The sequence below is a fragment of the Papilio polytes genome, unplaced genomic scaffold (genome assembly GCF_000836215.1).
Source record: "Papilio polytes unplaced genomic scaffold, Ppol_1.0 DF823691.1, whole genome shotgun sequence".
NCBI classification, from domain to species: Eukaryota; Metazoa; Arthropoda; class Insecta; order Lepidoptera; family Papilionidae; genus Papilio; species Papilio polytes.
Window position 1 is genome coordinate 3,082,819 of NW_013525513.1, and position 22,282 is coordinate 3,105,100.

At 33.0% G+C, this 22,282-nt stretch overlaps 1 protein-coding gene across 1 annotated transcript; it reads right to left on the minus strand.

The window, feature by feature from the left end:
- Window positions 1–11,095: 11,095 nt before the first annotated feature.
- On the minus strand, window positions 11,096–22,276 carry LOC106104221 (peroxidase-like). The gene is made up of 11 exons (XM_013284192.1): window positions 22,096–22,276; window positions 21,749–21,986; window positions 21,448–21,610; window positions 21,159–21,367; window positions 16,700–16,895; window positions 16,252–16,449; window positions 15,620–15,903; window positions 14,544–14,699; window positions 14,113–14,233; window positions 13,507–13,684; window positions 11,096–12,931 (listed from the first exon to the last, which is right to left on the minus strand). Exons 1-11 carry the CDS (start codon window positions 22,269–22,271, stop codon window positions 12,790–12,792), a joined length of 2,061 nt encoding a protein of 686 aa, XP_013139646.1. The 5' UTR covers window positions 22,272–22,276; the 3' UTR covers window positions 11,096–12,789.
- Between the last annotated feature and the right edge of the window lie 6 nt (window positions 22,277–22,282).

Sequence of the window (22,282 nt, forward strand, 5' to 3'; positions counted from 1 at the left end):
AGTTTTCTTCTGACTAAAAAATGTGTTAAGGGAACGAGAACGGAAACGGGCAATCTAAACGCAATGCAACCATTGTATCGTCTTGGTGGAGAAGTTAGAAAAAAAGGGGACTCTTAAAAAAATTAAGTCTTTGCGGAATTATTTTGTTAATCAACGAATTAAGGTGTCAATTCAATCACAGTAATAACTTTCATTAAAATTCCCTTTTTTAATATTTCCTGACTAAAAGTGCCGGAAGCAATTATTACTTCTCCTGGAGGTTGTAAAAAAAACAATCTTTTTGAAGTTCGAACGTATTTCCGTTTCGTTATTGTGCTAAAAAACCTAAGCTCTTTGTTTGCAATTTGGTTTAGTCTACATCAGCAAAAATATTTTTGGTTCACTTCAAATATTCACAAAAGGTATATTAATAATCCAAGAAAGATCTTGTTATAAATAATTCAAATATAGTTTTCGGATTTTGATCCTCAATAGTGTTTAGAGTTAACTATCACTATCTACTTATTTTCTTTGCTGGTGCAATAATTATTCAATCATAGTCCAATCATAATTTCCGTCTGTAAATTTTAATTTTTTGTTAGTCTATTTTTCTAAAAATTATTTAAAAATTACAGTTCGTAATAAAATGAAATTCCCGTCGCGAGTCGCAAAGATTAATCAAGTAATTTATTATTTTAATAGGCTTTTTCCCATCGCGCTCTGCGGTGCCATAAAACAGAGGTAAAGTTTCGCGTTCCATGGAAGTCGCCACAAGATTGAACGTTACAAAATCAAGCTTAGAATTTTTAAGCCGAAGGGCGACAAAATTCTATTAAAATTCATAATAAACTCGTACATTTGTTATAGATATAATATCTAAATTGAGAAGCAAAAGGTAAGTATTGTATGGACGATTTTGGGAGATAGAGATCAAATAACCAAGAAAGTCTCAAGACGGAATTATGGACGGCTAAAAAGGTAGAGAAAAACCGTAGAAAGTATGGATGGCTTGTATGGAAGAGGATATGCTTATGAAGAGTGTGAATCCAGATATGACGGCGGACAGAGATATATGGAAGAACAGTATATAGAGTATGAACAGATTATGATGAAAATATACAATAAATGTAACATACAAAATCGTTATGAGGCACATTAAATAATCTTAGGTTCTTAGAGGTATAATAATAGTATATAGTACTTTGAAGTTTTAGCATATAAGTGTTTAATAAGATGAGTACGTACTAACAGTAAATAAACACTTATTTTATTATTTGATGATTCCAAATTCTTAGAAAGTTTGCAATGTTTTTACGGTTTAATGGAATCCATTTTCATCTATACTAATCTATAAAGAGGAAATTCGAAAACTACTAGATCGATTTCAAAAATCCCTTCACCAATAAATAGCTACGTTATCCCGCAGTAACATACGCTATGTTTTATATTACTTTTTAATTTGACGTGGAGGAAGTCGCGAGCAACAGCTAGTTGTATTATGAATTAAGTTTACGAATTATCTACTTGATTTTATTCTATGCACACCTTATTTAATGCGAGAAATTATCTGAGACTTAAATAAGATTGTAAAAAAAAACAATACTTAAATATCTATTGTAAAAATTAAAAAATAATATTTCCAATGATTAAAGTGATGTTTCTTCAATAGAACTTTGTAACTAGTTTACGCCTGATGATTTTGTTCGCGTTGATTCGGCTCATATAAAACAAGTATATAAACACTAAGTTTTCCTGTTCCGTTAACATCAATTAGTTTATGTAAATATTGGGCACATATTGCATAGTCTCAACTAATATGATGAGTCACAAATCGGGGTTTTTACAATGGTCCAATATTTATTTTCTAATATTATTTGGTAATATGACTAACTCTAATGTAGTTTATATCCTATTTTTCGAAATCGTGTGATTTTGACAGTTTGGACATGTCTTGATAAGATTTCATACCAAAGTCGTCATAATGTTTCGTCTCGTTTACAAATATGTAACCTCTACGCACCAATAAATGTGATTCTGAAGTAAAGGTCAAAGTGAATTAATGATAAGTATAACATTTATTATGAGGCAAACTAGTAGCCGGTTTCGAAATATTTCAGAGTATTTTTTTGAACTAAAAATAACCAACCTATTGCGAAATTAAAAACCGAAGCGAAAGTTGTCTTTAAAAGGAGATATTTACATCAACAGAAACTTTACTATTACTACTTAATAATTACGAACAATACTCGTTTGCTGATTTATTAGATACATTTATTGCTTTAATGAAGTTTAACAATTTCACACTAGGCAATCGCTTTGTTTCGGTTCATTAAGTCATAATGTACTAGCATTTCCTGCTCAGAAGCTAAATCAGATCTAATCACTTACTAGCTGTTCCCGTGCGGCTTCATCCGCAATTATGAAAATTTTATTTTATTCTTTACATTTGTCAAGTTATCAATAGCAAATGTCAAAATGACATGACATGACAAACATTAGCAATCTTTCTTTCTCGATGTTGGCAGCAATTTATGTTCTCTTTCCCACATTAGGGTTTTTATCCAAAATATTTACACCCTAAGTTTCTATCTATCTATCTATTCAGCCTTATGACGCCCACTGCTGGGCATAGGCCTCCCCCAACGATCGCCACGATCGGTAAGTTTAATGTAACCCTAAGTTTAATGGCGTGAAAACATATAGCCTAAAGAATGATGCAAGTCTATGGCTTTTTTATTAAATAAACAATTATTCAAAAATATGCTGTAATTGCTGACATCTTAGACAAGAAAGAAGTGTGTGTTTACGCTTTATTATAATAGTATAGATATGGGTATATAAGCCACCTATCACAACTTCGTCTGCACGGGAATAAACGTAGGTAACAGCCTCTGTGCTCTACACAGTAATCTATATCTATGCTGATATTTCATCCAGATCTATCAAGTCGTTTAGGAGTTACGTACTAGCAAACATCAATCCATCTTTCATAAACTCTAACATTGGAATTTATACTTTGAACAAAATAAGATACCACAAATCTCTTAATGTTACTGTAGCCTGTAAAAGGATTATCCCTGTTAACCTTCAATGAAAATCTTAAGTGTTTTTTTTTTAATTTTACTCGTTGATACTTAATTACGTGTCCTGACTTTGCTCGACTATCTTCTAGTCGATCGAGTATTAGAACTATCATTTTATGTTAGAAAAACTGTCTCCAAATCGATTAATCAGTTTCAGTTTTTCCCAGACATATGTCGTGACATGAAGCTTTATATAAATGTTGCATTATCTGAGCAGAAAATACTAAATTTAAACATTATTGAAAAATAGAGCATTGTACTACTTCATTAATAATTAATTGAATATTGTTCAGTATCTTAATATATTATAGTGTTTCAGTATATTAATTTTAAGTAATTCCTAACTGTAAATAATAATACCGAAGTAAAGTTGTTCCAACCTTTAGAAATTCGTTGAATACAATTACGTCTTTTGAGTAAATAGGTTTTTCAATTCTACTAATGACTAAAATATTTAATTAATTTAGGCAAACAAAAATTTTCCCTTTTAATGTAAAAACAGAACATTTTACCCTAATAGTGTTTTGTGCCTTTCTTTTAAACGTAAAATATTCACCAAAGGAAATCAGTGGAAAAGAAAATTAGAGATCAAAGTGCTGAAGTCTGTTTAATTTTTATTATTGTAATAGAAGTATTTTACTGTAGCATTAATAACGATTTGAGATGTTGTTTCAATACTCTGAAATAAGTAAGCTTTAATAAAAAAAAAAATCTTAGAATATTTCATAGAATCATAGAAGCAATATTTGTGAGAGTAAATGCTCAATCATCGGCTTCGTAATTTATTAAAATAATTTAGTGAATTACATTTCAAACTACCTGTTGCTCGCGACGTCGTATGAAATTTTAAAATAAAAAAAATATATCCTATGTTACTCACAGATAAATTACCTTTCTAATGGTAACAAAAATCGGCCCAGTAATTTTTACGTGAATTAAATACATACAAAAATACGAATCTATCTTTATGATATTAGTATAGATGGTACAACTCAGTGGTTCTATATAGGTGGATATAGATGAATAGGTCTATACTTAGAATGATAGATTTAGCACCAACCAAGTAGAAAATAAAATAGGCACAAAGTACCACTGCTTATAGCCTATCCCTGTATAGACGTGAGTAGCGATAACCAAACTGGGACTGAAGATATTTCATCATAATATAATAATTAAAGTTTCTAGTTAACAACTCTCCATGTTAACAGAATTTAAACAAACGTACAAATTGAATTACTTGTTACCTTTAAACTTGTAAATGTACAATCAGGGTAAATATTACTAATTGAATTTTAAGTCGAGTTATATTTTGTTAAGCGAATTTTCGAGAAAGTCCTCGCAGATATTGTTGAGATCGGCGCGAGATGATTTGTTGCTTCAAACTTTTAATAAATAATTACGCAACAAGAATAAACTAACAATAAACTATAATACAAAGGATTTACATAAGCTACAAAGTGTATGTTTATGAATTCTTACTATTAAATCCTTACTCTATCGATCAAAGGGAATCATGGTATATTCCTAGATAAATAACTTGAGAAAAAAGTTTATAAATAAAAACCTTTTATACGATTTTATGAGATTCCACATTGTGAGAAAAAAATAAATCGGTTGATCTTTTAACATTGTCCAAGGATTATTTCAAGTATAACTAAAGAGTATTAACTATTATATTTTTCATACAAATAGAAAGAGAAATGTAGAAACTCCGTGAGAAATATAGATAAATCTTAATACATATATGAGGTTATCTAGACGTCAGTTCGCTAGAAAGTGTCGCGACGGCCGTCCCACATACGTCGGTTCAAATTAAAAACAATATTTACGGTTAATAAATAAAGTATATTTTTATTTGCGATTCACGAAATCCCAAAAAAACTGAAACCACGAAACCATATTTCGGTGTATCTTATAGAGAGTGACAGTATCTGTCCATTCATCATCTACCCTACCTTATTCTACTCCCGTGGAGTCGGCGCACCGAGTTTTCGTCCTCCAATTAACTCTATCTTCCGTCATCTCAGTCATCACACAATCCATCCATCACTTTCTAGGACTACCTCTACCGGTATAACCCTCCACATTCATAACTACCGTCCTTCTTGTTACGTGCGATTCATCCTCATAACATGCCCATACAATTTATACAGTATTTGTCCATTATATGTGACAATATACGAAATCTAATTTAATTAAAAATATACGTTGATTAAAATCTTATCGCGTATATTTCCGACCAGTCACGGTACGACCTGTCAGAGTAAATAAAGATAACGCATTGAGCAAAACTTAACTACATCCTGTCACACCGAATACCAAACACTATACTACATCCTTGTGACGCAAAACTAGATCGTGTATGTTTTCACCACAAAGATTTTAATGAACAACACAGTGTAACATTTAATTTGAAACATGTAATGCGTTAAATGTTTTCTACTATACATAGAAATTAAATTTCTTGATCGAGGAAATGGATATATAAGAGATACGATAAAAAGTGTTAATTACAGTTTTTTAACGTCATTAATGAGATACCGAGTGAGATTTACTTATGTGATATTTAAGTCCACTTTGTAACAGAATACTGGTTAATTGCTTGATAGGCTCCATACATTAATGATCAGTGTTCGTAACACCGGAAAATTTTAAATTATACCAAAGATTAAGACAGCACATAATTATACGTAAATACGTTATTATTTAACACGTTCACTCCGTAACAGGCCGATATCGACCTGACGCGGTACTTAAGCTGGTGCGAACGAAGAAAACTCTGTTCCTCTCGCTAGTGCGAAACGATTATCTAAGATGTATACATTACATTACATAAAATGTACATTATGTTTCCACAGTGTTATAGCAATTTAATCTATCCTAGTGCTGGTGGGTCTATAAAGACCTGCCACGCACTGGCGGAAGGCGGCGCATTTTAGCCCACCGCCGAACCAGATGAAGAACTATGATTTTACTTGCAGCAGTAAACGTGTTAACACGTTGTACTTAAATATTTTGTGACTTTAGAAAATAATAACAGATGTTGATATTAACATATAATTTCTAAACTAATTGTAAATCTTTTTTTATGATTATAATATATTAAAATTACAATATTGGTACTGAAGACAATATAATATAAATAACAAGGATTCTAGTGGTCAAACCTTTTAGCTAATAGTCCGCGAGGTTTAAGAAGGGACAAAAACCCTTCAGTGAATATTTTTATGTTATGTAATCATACAAAGGCTTTGGATAATAACTTCATAAAATACGACGTCCCGGATATACGCTATAAAGTTTATAGCTACTTTTATGAAATCGTTCGCAGTGTAACACCAGCTTTATTTATTTTATTGTAGACACACAATGACACTTAAATTAACTTTTACAAACACAACAATGAAATTATTTTTACTAGTGAAGGTTACTTCTATTTGTATAAACAACTAAAACTTAATACCTTAAAGATTATAAATAACAAATGAAGCAAATAAGCATCAAATAATTTACATAATATGGAAAATATTTATATCCTTCTTCTTTGAATAGTACGCAGAGTTTTATTATAATAATTTATTTAAATTCGTTGATATTCCATTTTACAAACGCCTGACAAAAACAGATTTTTGTGCCAAGTGAAAAGTCATCTAAAAAAAACATACGAAACAATTTTTGAGAGACCAAAGCGAGCGACGCCTTTGACATCAAAATTCCACATAATTATAAAAGTTATCCTACTATATTTCCAACGCTGGCATATAATCTACTCTAATGCCCGGTACACACTTGGCCAATACAGTCCAAGAGTTGCGACGGTCAGTCACATATTGTATGGACTTCCTAGTGCCAGTTAGCGTTCACAATGTTTCAGACTGACAATCCAGTTATAGAGCTCTACTTTGATCAAGTGTGAACCGCGCATTATAGTAAGTTGCTAGTATCATTAAAATTTTAAGCCATTGTAATACATGTGCAGTATTTTTATTGTTCCAAAGTATGATTGGGAACGCAAATTACTATCTCAAGGCACAATTGCTACATACATTTTTTTACGTTGCGTTCATGTGTGCCATGTGCAGACCTTGATTTCGCCTCGAGCCCCGTGATACCGTGACAGTTGTGTAACTTATATATCTTAGAGGCTTGCTTAACTTATTACATTTCTAACTTAAATGTACCGGAACTAATTGTCTTGTTAAGTTTATGTTATAAATCTGAGACAATATCTTGGATAAATAATGGATCGTACATCAAGGAGTTTTAATAATAATACTGTATATAAATAAAAATGTTGTATATCACAATAAATCAACCGAAAAATCCAATTAATGCGTTTTAATGCGTACTGTTCAATATATGCATTCGTGAGAAATTATTTTTATACATTTTAACAACTATATCCTTTTCAACATATTGCTAAACATAACATAAAAATATAAATCACAGCCAAACTAATTGCTTTAATAAACTAATTAATTACATAACACCTAAATAAAATTCTAAAATACATGTTATTTATTGACTGGGTACAATAAAACCAAATGTTAGTTGACCAATTGCAACAAGAATATTCTTTTTGTGACTTTTAAAGACGGGTCATCCATTTATTAAGCAAAGTTCAAAGTCAGTTCACTCTGTTTTTTTACCGCATTTACCACTGGAAGTGTTCCGAGGAGTCGTTTGGAATGATTCCTGCCGCCGAGTTTTGTCATCGGACGACACGACAGACCGTCAGTTACCATCCTCACCATCTCGGTGGCTGGCATTCCACAACCTTGCGGTTTTCGTGGAACTTTCTGCCTCGCAAAACCGCGTTGTGGAACGTTCTGTGCTCGATGGTGTTTCCAAACCAATACGACTTAGGGTCCTTTAAAAAACGAGCCTATCATTTTCTCAAAGGCCGGAAACGCATCTGTAGTTCTTCTAGTGTTGTGGATGTTCATAGGCGTCGTTGACCACCTCGGTGTTCTCGTCGCTCGTTTGCGCCCTTTTATTATAAAAAGGGCAAATGTAAACTTCTTGATAGTCAAAGACATGGTTAAATTATTAAGGCTAATTTAAAAAAAATCAAATTAATGTTTTTTCATATTGTTGCGACAAAGGTGTTTAAGTGTTGGCATTTTGTTCGAGTATTTATGGTACCCTAATTTAAATGAATGGTACAGTCACAGTACAATGCAGAATTTAGTCCTTGAGACGTTTATTGCTAAATAATTGTACCGGTAACGGGAAAACGATAAAAAGATATAAAAGCAAAAATTTTATTTTACAAAAAGACAGGAAGTCTTGCAACTTATTGCAATACGTTACACGGTTTTTATTACATTTCATAAGAAACATAAAGTTAAAAAAAAAGATATTAATTGTCTTCTATACAATTACCGCCGGATAATTACCAGATAGCCTAATTTTATTGTTTTTTTCTTTATAACAATACGAAATTTAAAAAAAATAAGCTCAGTCTGCTATCGTCACCGACTAGTTTCAGATCCGTTGGGAGTCCTTCAGGATAAATGGTCGTATCATGCTTTTTGTGGGGCCTGAAGTAGGACCAACAAAGGACTAGTTAGACCTGAGTTTACTCTTTTAATTGTTTATAAAAAGTCACGGAAACTTTAAACATTTTATAACTCTTAAACTAACAACGCTTTCAGACCAAGAGCTACTATGAAAGTTTTCTACTACAATATTTAAAGGATGTAAAAGTTCTTGTAAAAGTTTTAAATTATAATTAAGCTCGAGTGCTGCCTTGTAAGATCCGACTCAGATGTTACTACTGTTATTAAATTAAAACAGAATTAGGACATACCTAGGTCATTAGACCTGGGGATTTGGAACTTGAATCCTAATCTACGAGTATACTAATGTTATAAAGAGAAATGTTTGTATTTTTGTATGTATTCAAAAAATCAAAAACTATTGGGTCGATTTTAAAAAATCTTCTACCTTTAAATAGCTGTGTTATCAGTAAGTTTCGGACATGCTTTTTAATATTTACTAATATCAAGGGGTAGAAGTCGCAAGTAACAGCTAGTATCAAATAAAATGATGACAATGATTTCAGTTAACAGTACATTACAAAATATTGACAATAGTCAAAGTAACTAATTTATCGTAATAACTTCCGTTATTTAAGTGTTGCGTATTAAAAAATCAATTTAACGCGCACACGGGAACGTAATAATTTAGTTGTAAACTGTTTCTCTTATCACAAGTTGACAATCGTTGCGAAACTGCAAAACTACGCGTCATGTCTCAGGCCAGTCTAATGCAATACAGATAAAGCAAACCGATTTCACTTTCCTATACCAGTTCCTTGAAAATTTCAACATAATTAAATTCCTGTTTAATAACTTATTCAAAATCTATAATCATAGGAAGTTTACTATACCGTATAACATGCAAATTGATTGGTTTTGTGGATTTGGCCAACAACAGTATAAATCACGCTTTAGCCCAGATATATAGGAAGTTTCTTCCACTTTTTGGCTCGATCCTGATATCTATATTCTTATAAACGCGCAAATATTATAACTTTGAAGTTAGTGGATAAGACTAGCAATGTCTATATTATGGGCGTTGACGGACAGAAACCTATCAAGACATAAGTTCGCTGTCCGTGGAAGTTGGACAAGGCGAAGTTCCTTAGATAGGAGAGAAGTGGTTCTAAGATAAATACTGCTTCAAAACCCAATCAAGATATACGGTGTTATAGTTTCTGTCTGGTTACAAGACCAGACGATACTTAGTATCTGATTTGAAGTACTAGTTGGAAGTAAATTATGTGGTTTTGAGAAAAAAAACATCTAAAACTAACATTTAAAACAACTTTTGTTTTAAAAGCATTTTCGTTCCTGAACCTCCTAATATTGATTATGAAACTAGATTATGCCCGCTACTCTCTCCGCGTGGAATTTTAAAAAACAAAATCCTATGTATTCTTCCAGATTGTCCTCTACATTTATGCTAAATGTCATGTAGATCCGTTTAGCAGTTTAGGCTACAAACTCTAACATCCTTCCATCTATACTTTCGCATTATTCAATTAACTTATGGCCGTGAGTTTGTACATTTTAAGTTGTACACGTTACGCCACATAGTTTGTACTTAAGAAATTAATGTCATCTAAGCGCAACGTAGGCTACATGTAAAGCAAATAACCCACAGCGAATTATAGATGGCGCGATTAAAAAAAAAACAGAAATTAATTAAATGAAACAAATGACGGTTACGATAATAATTACCGTAATACTTCACTCGGAAATATTTCTACAAAAAAGTACTCTTGAAAATCTGAGATTGATTTGGAAAGTGGAAGATGACGTACACAAGACTAGTTCACAAGACATCATGTTGTGAAACATGCACGCCATTAACAAAGAGGGGCAGACAGATAAGTATTTTGCGCGGTCTTGGTAAACCTCACTCGAATCTTTCACATTTATACATCTGCTCAATCTCGTCTGTTTAGGGTGCTCTTTATTGTGAATAATCGTAATAAAACACAAACTCTATTGATAAATAAATTTATTGACAAATAAAAAGGAAAAGAACATATCCTGATTATAAACGGATATATTCAAAACAATTTGATTAATACGGAACACAGTAATAGGCGATTTTACACTTTTCTTTAATAGTTATTTTTTAAATATGGTGCAGAATAAAAACTGTTTTATCATTTTCCCATCATATTTTCTACGTTTAATGAATATAAAAAAATCCGCTTATGATAGTTAGAAATTAAACGTTTTTATAACAGAAAACATTTATACATTAAGATAGTGATTTTTCTAATTTTAACCTTAACACTTTTACAATGCGTTAGAAAAGTATCGAACACATAAATATTGTGCGTTCACATAGTTTTTAGTTTTTTTTTTTGTTAATTACAGCTTTTCGTTTATTTCAATAGATATGAAGAGAGCATAAATAATGTTACTATTGAAAAAAATCTTTAATATATCAAATACGATTTACTAACTCAAATACTTTAAATAAATACAAAATTGTATTTCATTAACAATGTTAGTTGGTTACAAAGTAAATGCTGCTTCCAGTTGCAAACCCAGTCTTTGGTATTTTTGGCAACGATCCAGAAAACTATCAATAAGGAGCCGCTAAGACAACTGAAGAGAAATACTACGCGTGCACAATAACATAAGACTGGAGGAGAATGTGGCACAATAGCGTGACATGTTCATTTAAAACGCTGTTATTTAAATGTCATTCCAGTATTCTTCCGTGTTTGAGATTAGTTATGTTGGACTTTCAAACGAATAACATCTATCTCTATGACGTCATAGTATCAAGTCTTATGTTTTCGTGGACACGTAATAGGTTCGTGTTAATAATTTCACTTATTACTGTAAAAGTTTTCGTCATTCAGCGTCACCCTTGTTCTTCTATATGCCAAATCCTTAAACTATCAGACCTACAGGTAAATTCGACACTTTCTGAAGTTAACGATATATTTAGAACTAAAATATTATAATTTTGGGTAAACAATTCTATCAGGCATGTTTTACTCTTACAGTACATTTTATAAAAGTGTTGACAGCTTTAAAAAATTTCCCTATCAGTTTTGAAAAATCCCATTTTTGGTCTTAAACTTCGAGAATAAAATTTCGTGGTTTGGTATATTCCATAGCTGTCAGAACTCGTATGAAATCAAGTAAAACAAGGTGTCTCAATGCCTATATTTAGCCTACTTTCACTAAATTTAAGTAACTACTTTCAAAAATATTGAAATAATCAAGAACATAACACAATAAGTACACAACACATTATAAATTTTGAAAATCAATTTCATTATTTTAATAAAGTTTTCTATCACATTCACATTTGATCTAAGATAAATCTTAGCATTACGAAATTTCTTTAAACCTTACCAATTCCATCCCCATTGCCAAATAGATTACAGAAATACAAAAATTAATAATATCTCATATAAAAATCATACAGAAATTCGGTTCCGTGATCTTTTAACAAATGAATCATTTGAACCTTTTTAATATAAGAAAATATGACGTGAGAAGCAAATTCGCTTTTATCACAGCCACTTTACAATATGGCGTCTACACAAATACAAACACTATTTAACCTAAAGATGCACCAATTTAAAAATCATTTATAACGTATAAGCTTACAAATTGCTTTCTCAAGTAAGAACATATAGTTCATCGAGAAAATTGAAAAAAAAAAAACAGAGATATTTTAACTTATTGAGTTTTAATCATAATAACCAATAATTATAATTTCGAGAAATATAAATCGATATCATATGGCTTAATTCGATTAGTCATAAATGTGCATCCCAACTCTATGCAGAATTTAAAAACTACAAAACGATTACAAATAAATCACACAAATGTAGTCCATAATGCAAATTCAAACATCCACACACATCATTTTACGTAGTATCTTCACTAGGATATAAAAAATATAATGCATATAAAAAACATTTAATCACAACGCAATAAAGTTCACATTTGCATGATGGGCTACTGTAATTGTTTATAGATTTAACACTATTTGTACAAATATTTTAATTTTGCTACATTAAGAAATCACACAAAATTAAAAAGAATGTTCAGAACGAAAAGCTACTTTAGTCTTATGTAATAAATCTTTCAAATGCTATAAATAACTGTAACTACCATTCTAAACAAAATACAGTAGCAAAGTTAAAATATTCGTACTAACTTAACTTAAACATAAGTGATTACTTAGTGACGTTGCCGGCGCTCGCGACTTTGTTCTTCAACCAGTTGTTAGTGCGTGTTAGGATATCAGGCTGTTGTGAAGGGTCTTGCCATGCTTCTAGATTTACTCTCTTTATTTCATCACACGATACCATTGGGTTACTGCAAATAAATTAATTATATTTAATATTATGTATTGAGCATTAATAAGCTAAATATACTCGCTGCTAAACGCCGTAGTACAGTCGCGGCCAGTGTTGGTATTACACTTTCAAAACAACAAGCCTTTAAATGTTTTACCCCCTAAAATTCAACACTATACAATAGATAATAAACAGTTTTATTTGACAAATAGTACCCTTACTATTTACTGTTAAGGAGGTGCGAAGCTTTAATTCGTTACGAGGTAAAGGTCAATTTGTCTGTAACTGAAATATCGCAAACGAAGGCGACTGTACAATCAGGGTATCTGGCAATGTACTTCAAAAGCTAGTCGTTTGAACGTGTTTTAAAATTGGACAACACGGAACAATAACCAATAGGAAGCAGTTTTTTAAATGTATAAAAAAGTCAGCGGTACAGAGCTAATTGTTTCTTATTATCCAATCATTTTTGCTACATACTAGTATTTGGTTATATATAAGAAGATACGAAGTGTATCTTGTAAGGAACAAGGCAATTTTGAAAATGAGCCACCGCGTATTTCCGGGACTGTACATTTAAACAACACAAATTACCTGCCCGAGGATGTTTGGAAGACATCTCTCTGTACGCGCTGTACCGCCGCGTTGTCACAGAGCAGTGCAGCTAGAGAGGAACGCCGTAGCTCCACTAGCTGACGTTTACTGAATCCGCCTGCTTCAGAGTGCGTGTAGAAGTAACGGTCGCCGGACCGAGTACGCCATAGCTGCTCCTCTGTTGATGTACAAATAATTATTAGTATCCGTGTGAAAAAAAAAGTGAATTATTACACTTTACCCTAAAATGTAATCACCACTGGATAACCCCTTTTTTTCTGTCTTAATAATAAGCTGACCGCGACTCTTTTCGCGCGGAATTAAAAAAAAATGTGGTCTACGTGTTCTTCCAATGCTCTACATCTGTGCCAAGACGCTTTGGAGATGCGTAGTAACAAACATCCATCCATTCGCACAAACGTTTGCATATACAATATTAGTAAGAGTACATGATTCTGTTGCGTACAGACTCGTCCAGTGCGATCAAGGATCGTTTTAACAAAAAATGTTTATATTTAGTACGATTTATCAATTTAAGAAAGAGACATCTAAAGTAAACACTTTAGTATAATAATAGAAAACATGAAAAAAATAACCAATACTAACTTATCAAGCAAGTAGCAGTAGTTCCCAGCAATGAACCAGGTAATGGTGTTTCCGCCATCATTCCAACCACCAGATCGATGTCGACCACGCGGTCGTACAGCTTGGATAGTTTGTCTACAGTCTGAAAAATATATTGAACCATTACATACATCATATACAAACATAACAAGAGAATAATGGAATATTGTAGAACATTTTCTCCTATCAATCATCGACAAAGACCTACATCATGGATGCTTTAACTTGCTAAATTTTTGAGACAAGATTACATTCAAATTTTGCAGACGAAAATAGGTAGTAGTCACTTTGAACTATTTTTTCTAAAAGAAGAAAGTAAGAAAGACCTGCAAGTGTCTTGAGTAAAAATTACAAAAAAGCGAGAATAACTTTAGATAAAAATACTTCTAGAATAACTAGAATCCATTGTTTACCTGTTGCGGTATTACATCGGACAGTTGCTGGAAGTCAGTAGCGTGTGGAAGACCACAGAGAGTCCTGTACTGCACGTAGCCCGGCAGGCCGTGGTCCCGACCGCGCTGGATGTCAATCGCCAACACGTCTAGACCACCCAGCCAGTGGTGACGTAACTAAATAGAAAAAACTAACGTTTAGAATTTATTTTGATGATTTTTGTGAACACACCAAATGGTTCAACTTAGAATGAGAACTTCTTTAAAAAAATAACTAAAAACTGTTAAATAGGGCTTGTTATAATAATCCTTAATAAATCATTTATTATTTCACTTTAAAAATATACACATTTCATGAGAGCCTTGGCTCCTGCACTTGGTTCCCCTGTGCTGCAGGAGCCAATCCCTTTCCCCGTTTGTAAAGAGCAATACATATTCATAAGTGTCTAAACATAAAATACAAAGAAAAACATTAAACATTAAATTTACTTATTATAAAAATGACAAATAAAAAAAAACAAAGGAAAAGAAAATTACATACATTTTTTTGTGCGATAGCGTTGTTGAGTGTTATGTGCGTGCGTGTGTAGGTGTGTGTGTGTTTTTTTGTATGTGTGTGTGGGAGAGTATGTGATAAACAATTTAAAATGATAAATTGACTTGATGTTTACTATTGATTATTAAAAAAGTATTAAATGTTATTAAGGTTTTTTAAAATTGTATTTACAATAACATAATCATTAAATCAATTAAATGAAGAGAATATTAACGATATAACAATTTACATTTGTAATGAAGTCCAGTTGTTGTAGTAAACATGCTTATCACCTCGCATTAACAAGACATCGCTACAAACATATAACATAAGCATCTATACAGACATAAACACGTGATTCTAAGTTGTTTATTCATTTAAATACTTAGAATGCAATGCACGTTTCAAGTTAACATAAAATATAAAGGAAAATATTTTGCGGATACAATACAAAGGTCAAAAATGTCACCTTGTCTGGACTCGTGTATAAAAGACTGATAAAGACGTATTCAATTATATTTGCAAATAAATATGTTCGTATTTAAAACAATAAAAAACTTACATCATCATCATAATTGAGATCAGAGTTCTGACTCCTCTGGGTGACCATGCCTCGAAGAAGTTTCTCTAGACCTCCCTTCACGGCAATCAATTCAGGTTTGAAGTAATTGTCCTTTAATCTTTTTGCTACTACATGGTTACTAGCGTCCACTAACTCAATGTCCTGGTCGAAGAGTGTATTAACGAAGTGGAAGGCCGCCGTTGCGAAGGAATTAGTTACAGTAGGATCGATGTCTGAGTTGTAACCAGTATCGTAACTGTCGTACATCTCATCGAACGATTTACCTAAAACAAAGTTATTTCTATTGCGTTTATTTATTACACATTGTTAAAATAAAATAGAAAAAAATTATAGAAGACAAAAGTTGGTTTTCTCTATAATTTTAAACTGCAACGCCATTAAATGCTGTAAACTGCAACAAATGCTTCACTGGACAGTGCAATAATCACACAAAAGATGGCGTGAAGTTAAAGTATTTCAGAGTTTATGCTAACTCTAGACTTTCTCCCGTTTCCACCTTTTCATATAGAAAAAAGATGAGATGAGTAAGTCGATTAGGACGTGGAGGGGATGTACAGAAAGGAAAAATGTACAAAACTTTATAGCTTAAGCTGATTTAAGATTTAACTCACCAGTAAGAGCAGGCAACCATTGCTTGTAAGTGATATGCTGCAACTCAGCGACCACAATCCTTCTCGCCTCATGGTACAAACGATCAGAGTTCCACTCAGGGTTCAGTTTAGCTAATGCCCTTGCTATCCTGTTGTGTTCCCTCACCCACAGGGAATGCAGACCCGTTAACCAAGGATGCATGTTGGATCTGATGTCACCTGTAACCAATTTTTGGTAACTTTGGTTCCACCGTCTACTTTTTAACGCTTAGATTTAAACGCCAATAGCTCAATAGTTACGGGCAACGAGTAGGGACAACCGATTTTGCGCCGTGCATTTAAATTTCGCCATTCCTAGCATAAACTTAATTGTGTGTATTCTAAAAGTTTCCTTCGCCCGTAGAACTAATTTAATTCAATAAAAATTTATCATGAAATTATTTAAACAACAAATTGGTGTTCGACTTACCGGCATTAAAGCACGCTTCCTTATTACTTTCGACGAGGCATTTATCAGTAGGGGAGGCGGCTAGAGGTAGGTGCTCCTCATCAGCAATTGTGGAGGTCTTCAGCAAGCCGCCAGTCTTCTCTCTGAGCGCGGCTGCGTCTCGACTGTTAGACCCGTAGATATGAGACCCATCTAGGAAATGAGTTGCTTGGTTCATCTGAAACAAAAAAAAGGATGACCAAAAATTTAGCTGAGATATTCTTTAGTTCTTGGTAAATTTTCAGCCATGTTAAGAGTGATTTGATAGTTACTAAGGGAGTCCTTAAAGTAACCATTATTATTGATCTTAGACTTGTGTCTTCACACCATTTTAAAACTGATAGCGATGTAAACTTAAAGGTCCTTAATTCTGAATTAATTTGGTCTTTCCATGTTCCTTTTTAAAGATATTTATAGGCATTACAATAGAGTTTTGAAATAAACAAACCAAATAAACTGACATCACAACATATCTTATGTAAATATACATCCATTTCTCGCTGTTAGTGCTGATAAATATCAAAAGATATTTTAAAGTGAAAAACAACTCCATTATGTATTTACCAAGCCATATCAATATGGAACGTTAACTAACAGATACATAAAACTTTTAATAGATACTGAATCGTTTAACAACTTTGTATACGTGACCGTCGCGACGCTCGTGGCAATGATTGCGACTTCATATTTATTTAAAACAAAGATCCTGTTCATTCAACTGAAAAAAAATTACATTTATCTATACTATTATAATAAAGCGTAAACACACACTTGTTTGTTGCCTAAGATGTCAGCAATTACAGAACATTTTTGAATAATTCTTTATATTAATAAAAAGCCCTAGACTTACGTCACGCTTTAGGCTATATATTTTCACGTCATTAAACCTAGGAGGTAAATATTTTGAATAAAAACCCTAATGTGGGAAAGAGGCCATAAGTTGCTGCCAACATCAAGGAAGCAAGATTGCCAAGGTTTGTCATGTCATGTCAATTTGACATTTTCAATTGATAATTTGACAAATGTAAACAACAAAATAAAATTTTCATAATTTCATGCGGATGAAGCCGCACGGGCACAGCTAGTATATTATATAAATGTACTTCATGTACGTAAAATATTCACATTAGTATTTAATTATTTAAAAGTAATCTTACTAATATTATACATGTGAAAGTTTAGATGGATGGATGAATGTTTGTTAGAGCATGTAGCTTAAACGGCTGAACGGATTTCAATGAAATTTGACATAAATATAGAAGAGAGTCTGGTAGAACACATAGGTTATACACTTTTGTTTTTATCAATTCCACGCGGATGAAGTCGCGGGCGAAAGCTATTATTTCATAATCAACTGCGAAAAATAGTCTTTTGCAATCTACACTTGATTTTGACATTATAATTCAACATCTAATTTCCTCCATACATTACAAACAACTACACTACGACACAAAAATCTCTGGTATTACGATATTCGACAATAGATAGCAATTCAGTATCACATCGTACGAATGTTTTTGTATTTTTAGTTGCTTTATACAAGCTACAGATACAACCAAATAAAAAAACGTAGGTAATCGATCTTTGTTTACGCAATATGCTTTCGTTCACATATTGCGTGTCATAGTGTGTTATAGATATGTTAGAAAGAGATAGTTATACAGCCCTTATTTCAGCGTCAGCATGACCTCCTTCATAGTTTAAGACGCAATAAAAACTGCGTCGTATATTGAGAATGAACTCATAGCACCTACTTACAAAACATACAATTGCGTAATTTTTACCTACATTTATACAAAATATATGAAATATAAATCTATAATAACAAAAACACTGTACTACCATTTCATATTTGCTGACATTAATATCCGCTGTTTTTATTATTACAAAGAAATTCAATTACATTTACATCCTTGTTACCGTTTAAACTTTTAATCCAGTTTAATCCAATACTCGTCAAGATACTAGAAGTGTACAATAATACAAGACCTGAAACTGATGACGTCAATAGCACGCACTACAAGAGCAACCACACTGACACAACAGAGTCTTAGTCCATTCTGCGACGTTGTAAGAAGTACAACGCAAGATTTGATTCGCATCAGTGGACATTAAGGACAAGATTAATGAGTTTTTCTGACACTATTAATAACTCACTATCTGGTAGAAACAAAATAATCAAAAAAAGGTGTTACGTTATAGCATTTTATTTATAAATCCGCATGCATTGCACTCCGATGATTACAAGACTCGCATCATAGGTCTAAAAGAAACCCGTCCGGCCACTACGAAAATAGCTTTCGCATGCAACGGGTACATTATTTCTTAGAACCCTATTTATTTTTAAAAATGAACCTCTGCAAATAAGAAGGCTGAAAATAATCGAATCGTGTTTAAATAAAGATTATCAGTCTCTTATTGTAAACATTTTTTTTTGTAGAAATATTTACTGTAATTAAATAAACTGTTAACTCGTTGAATCTAGTTGTTTACAGGGTTAGCTAACGTTTATAGAAAAGACCTTGTGAGTATTAATCTATTAACTGACAAACAGACAAGATCACTATAGTAGTGATCGTTTATATTGCCCTTGTGCAAGTAAACGTTATAACAAGCAATGTGTATGCTTCGATTAGTAATACCCAAAGGTAATGGGATCCATTGGATCCACGAAAGACTTCGCAAAGCTGCTTAATAACAATTACAAGTTAAAGAAGAAAAGATGTATAGTAGAAGTGAGGTTAATCTAAACAATCAAATAATAGGGTTTCACGATGGCTTTGATCTTAGAGGCATTATTCATTTTGTCATTTCACTTGGCAAGGACGTCGTTAGACCTGTCATGATGTATGGATCTGAATGTTAGGCATCAAAAGGGACGGATGAAAGGAAACTACATGTGGCACAAATGTATGTGTGGAGTAACGAGTGGATAAGATACAAAATAAGTATATAAGAGGAAGTTTGAGAGTAGCTCTAGTTGTAGAGAAGGTAAGGAGTAAAAGGTTAGCATGGTTTGGACATGTTATAAGGAGGGATGAATCGCATGTTACAAGGAGAACGTTAGTAATGTGGAAGAGTAAACCGGTAGAGGTAGACCTAGAAAGAACTGGATGGATTGCGTGAAAGGTGACACGATCAAAAAGGGAGTAATAACTGAGATGACGTATAATAGAGTTATGTGGAGGACAAAAACCTGTTGCGCCACTACGGGAGTAGGATAAGGAGGATGATGATGATGATGTGAATGGAATCTGGATAGCTTGTAAAATATAAATTGATAATGAAACGAATGTCAAATAGTGAACATATGGTTGTTCAACGCGAATCAATAGGTCTTAATTCAAAGTCAAATTCCTATATTGAAGTCAATGAGGGCTATGAATGTTTCAATAACAAATCAATAGGTCATATCTATTAGTGGTCGTGTGCGTAACGATTAGTAAACAAGATCTACAATGTTTGTTCGCTTCATTTATGCTGAATTAACATTACAATTTAAACAAGAATAATAACGACCTACATAAATCTACGATCATTGCATATAGTTAGTATTAACCATAAAAGGACCTAGATTTGAAACACAAATTGTATCAAAGATGTTAATTAGTACCTATAAAATGTTACTTTTTTCGTAAAAGAATTAAAACCTTTACAAATACAACTATTTTCAATTACAAGCTCAGAATTCAAACGTTTAAATTCCAATAATCTTATAACTATTGGATTTCATTTATTATTCCCTTCCTTTGTTCTTTCCAATAATATACGTTTTTACAACATGATACAATGTTTACGTAAGTTAAGAAAGGGAATTACAGTTCGATTCAATCACGCTGTAACCTCGTGAAAGGAAAACATGTAACGTGCATTGTACACTACATGACTAATAAAATAATGATTTATAAGTTAAGTATCATTAAATGAATCATTTAGAAAAAATACTATTACGTTAATTATGGACTTGTTGCATACTAGTATTTAGACTAGATAAGTTTCATCCAAGTTAAGAAACTATCGATTATTCGAAACCAAACACGTATATTCATATGTAAAAGTAAATTAAGCTTATGAAGTAATAGTATTCTTATAATAAAACTACCAAAAATAAACTAGTCATTGCACTAAATGAAAAGACAAAAAGTTTTCCGATCATTTTTTATCTTCTAGAACTTTCCCACCAAAGCCGCGATAAGGGAATATTATTAAAATATTCCATTAGTTGTCAAATATAATCTTATCAGAACAGTAATAACTGTCATAGATAAAAATAATAACAATATTTGTCATTCATAAGTCCGTGTTAGAGGTATTAGTCAAATTACACCTTTGTTATGAATATTATCGGAACAATATTTGAATAATGATTATACTCTATATATTTAGCTTTTGATTCTCACATATTAGTACGCCTATCTGTGTATAGTACAAGTATATTTACCTGTTCAGCAGCTCCGAAGGTACAATCGCCTCTGAATGTGGTGACAGATCGAGTGTACTCCATGCAAGTGATGGCGTTCCTATTCTTGTCCTCTTTGAAGATCGGGTCGTCTCTAGGAATGGAGATCGGCATGCAGTTGGGATGCACGTGCCTCGGGGCCAAGTTGTAACCAGACACGTCACAGCAACGAATCGGCTGATCCGTGTGGACTGGAGGAAAAACGCATCATTAATATAAAGTATCTTTTATCAGAGTTTGAATTATGTTGTTCTGATTGAATGCAACTTACTAGTCTTCCTAACGGGGATATGAACTAAATCGTGATGGAGGAACTGACTCCAGGCGGCGAGAGCTATGGTCTTCTTGTCGTCAGGCTTGTCTACATTGTCAGTTAGTTGGACGCTGACCACGCGCGCTGATGGCAACGGCTTCGGCAGCACAGATTTACGGGGCTAAATGTGAGGTAATTAGATTATCAGTATCCATAGTGAGCTGATCTTCATTATATTCTACACTGACAGTGTTTGCGAATGTCCTTAAAAAATGAGTAGAATTCTCCCTAGTGACTACTACCAATAGTATATACTTACTTCCTCGATACCATCAGCATATCTTGGGTGGAGTAGCCGCTTGAATCCTGTCAGCGCTTGGCCCCAGGAGGAACGCACAGGGTTGTTACAAGAGCCGTCGAACGTGCGGTACTTGGAGGACATCTTGTTAGTGCGGCACGTGAACCGCTCCAGCGCCGCGCACTCCGGTCCGAATTCCGTCTCGCGCAAGTTCAGAGTACTTATGAAGCTCGCGCACTCGTCATTCGGCAAACCAAAGCTAAATAAAGAGAGATTCTGTTATGATCCTTTTATTAAAATTTTTTATATAAGTTCTCGAGAAAGCTGTTCTTAAAAATATCATTAAAATTTTATTTGTGTAAACCTACTTTGTACATTTTCTCCACATTAGATTTTGAGAAGCCTTTGTGATAATCATGGAGGATTTCTCGTAGTGCATCGCTTCGCTTGAGGGACGACCCTGTATCGCAAAGGCCTGCGCCGCGCTACCCTGCTTCGGCGACACCATCGCGACCTGCAAGTTGTGCTCATAGCGCTCGAGCATCCCTACTATCC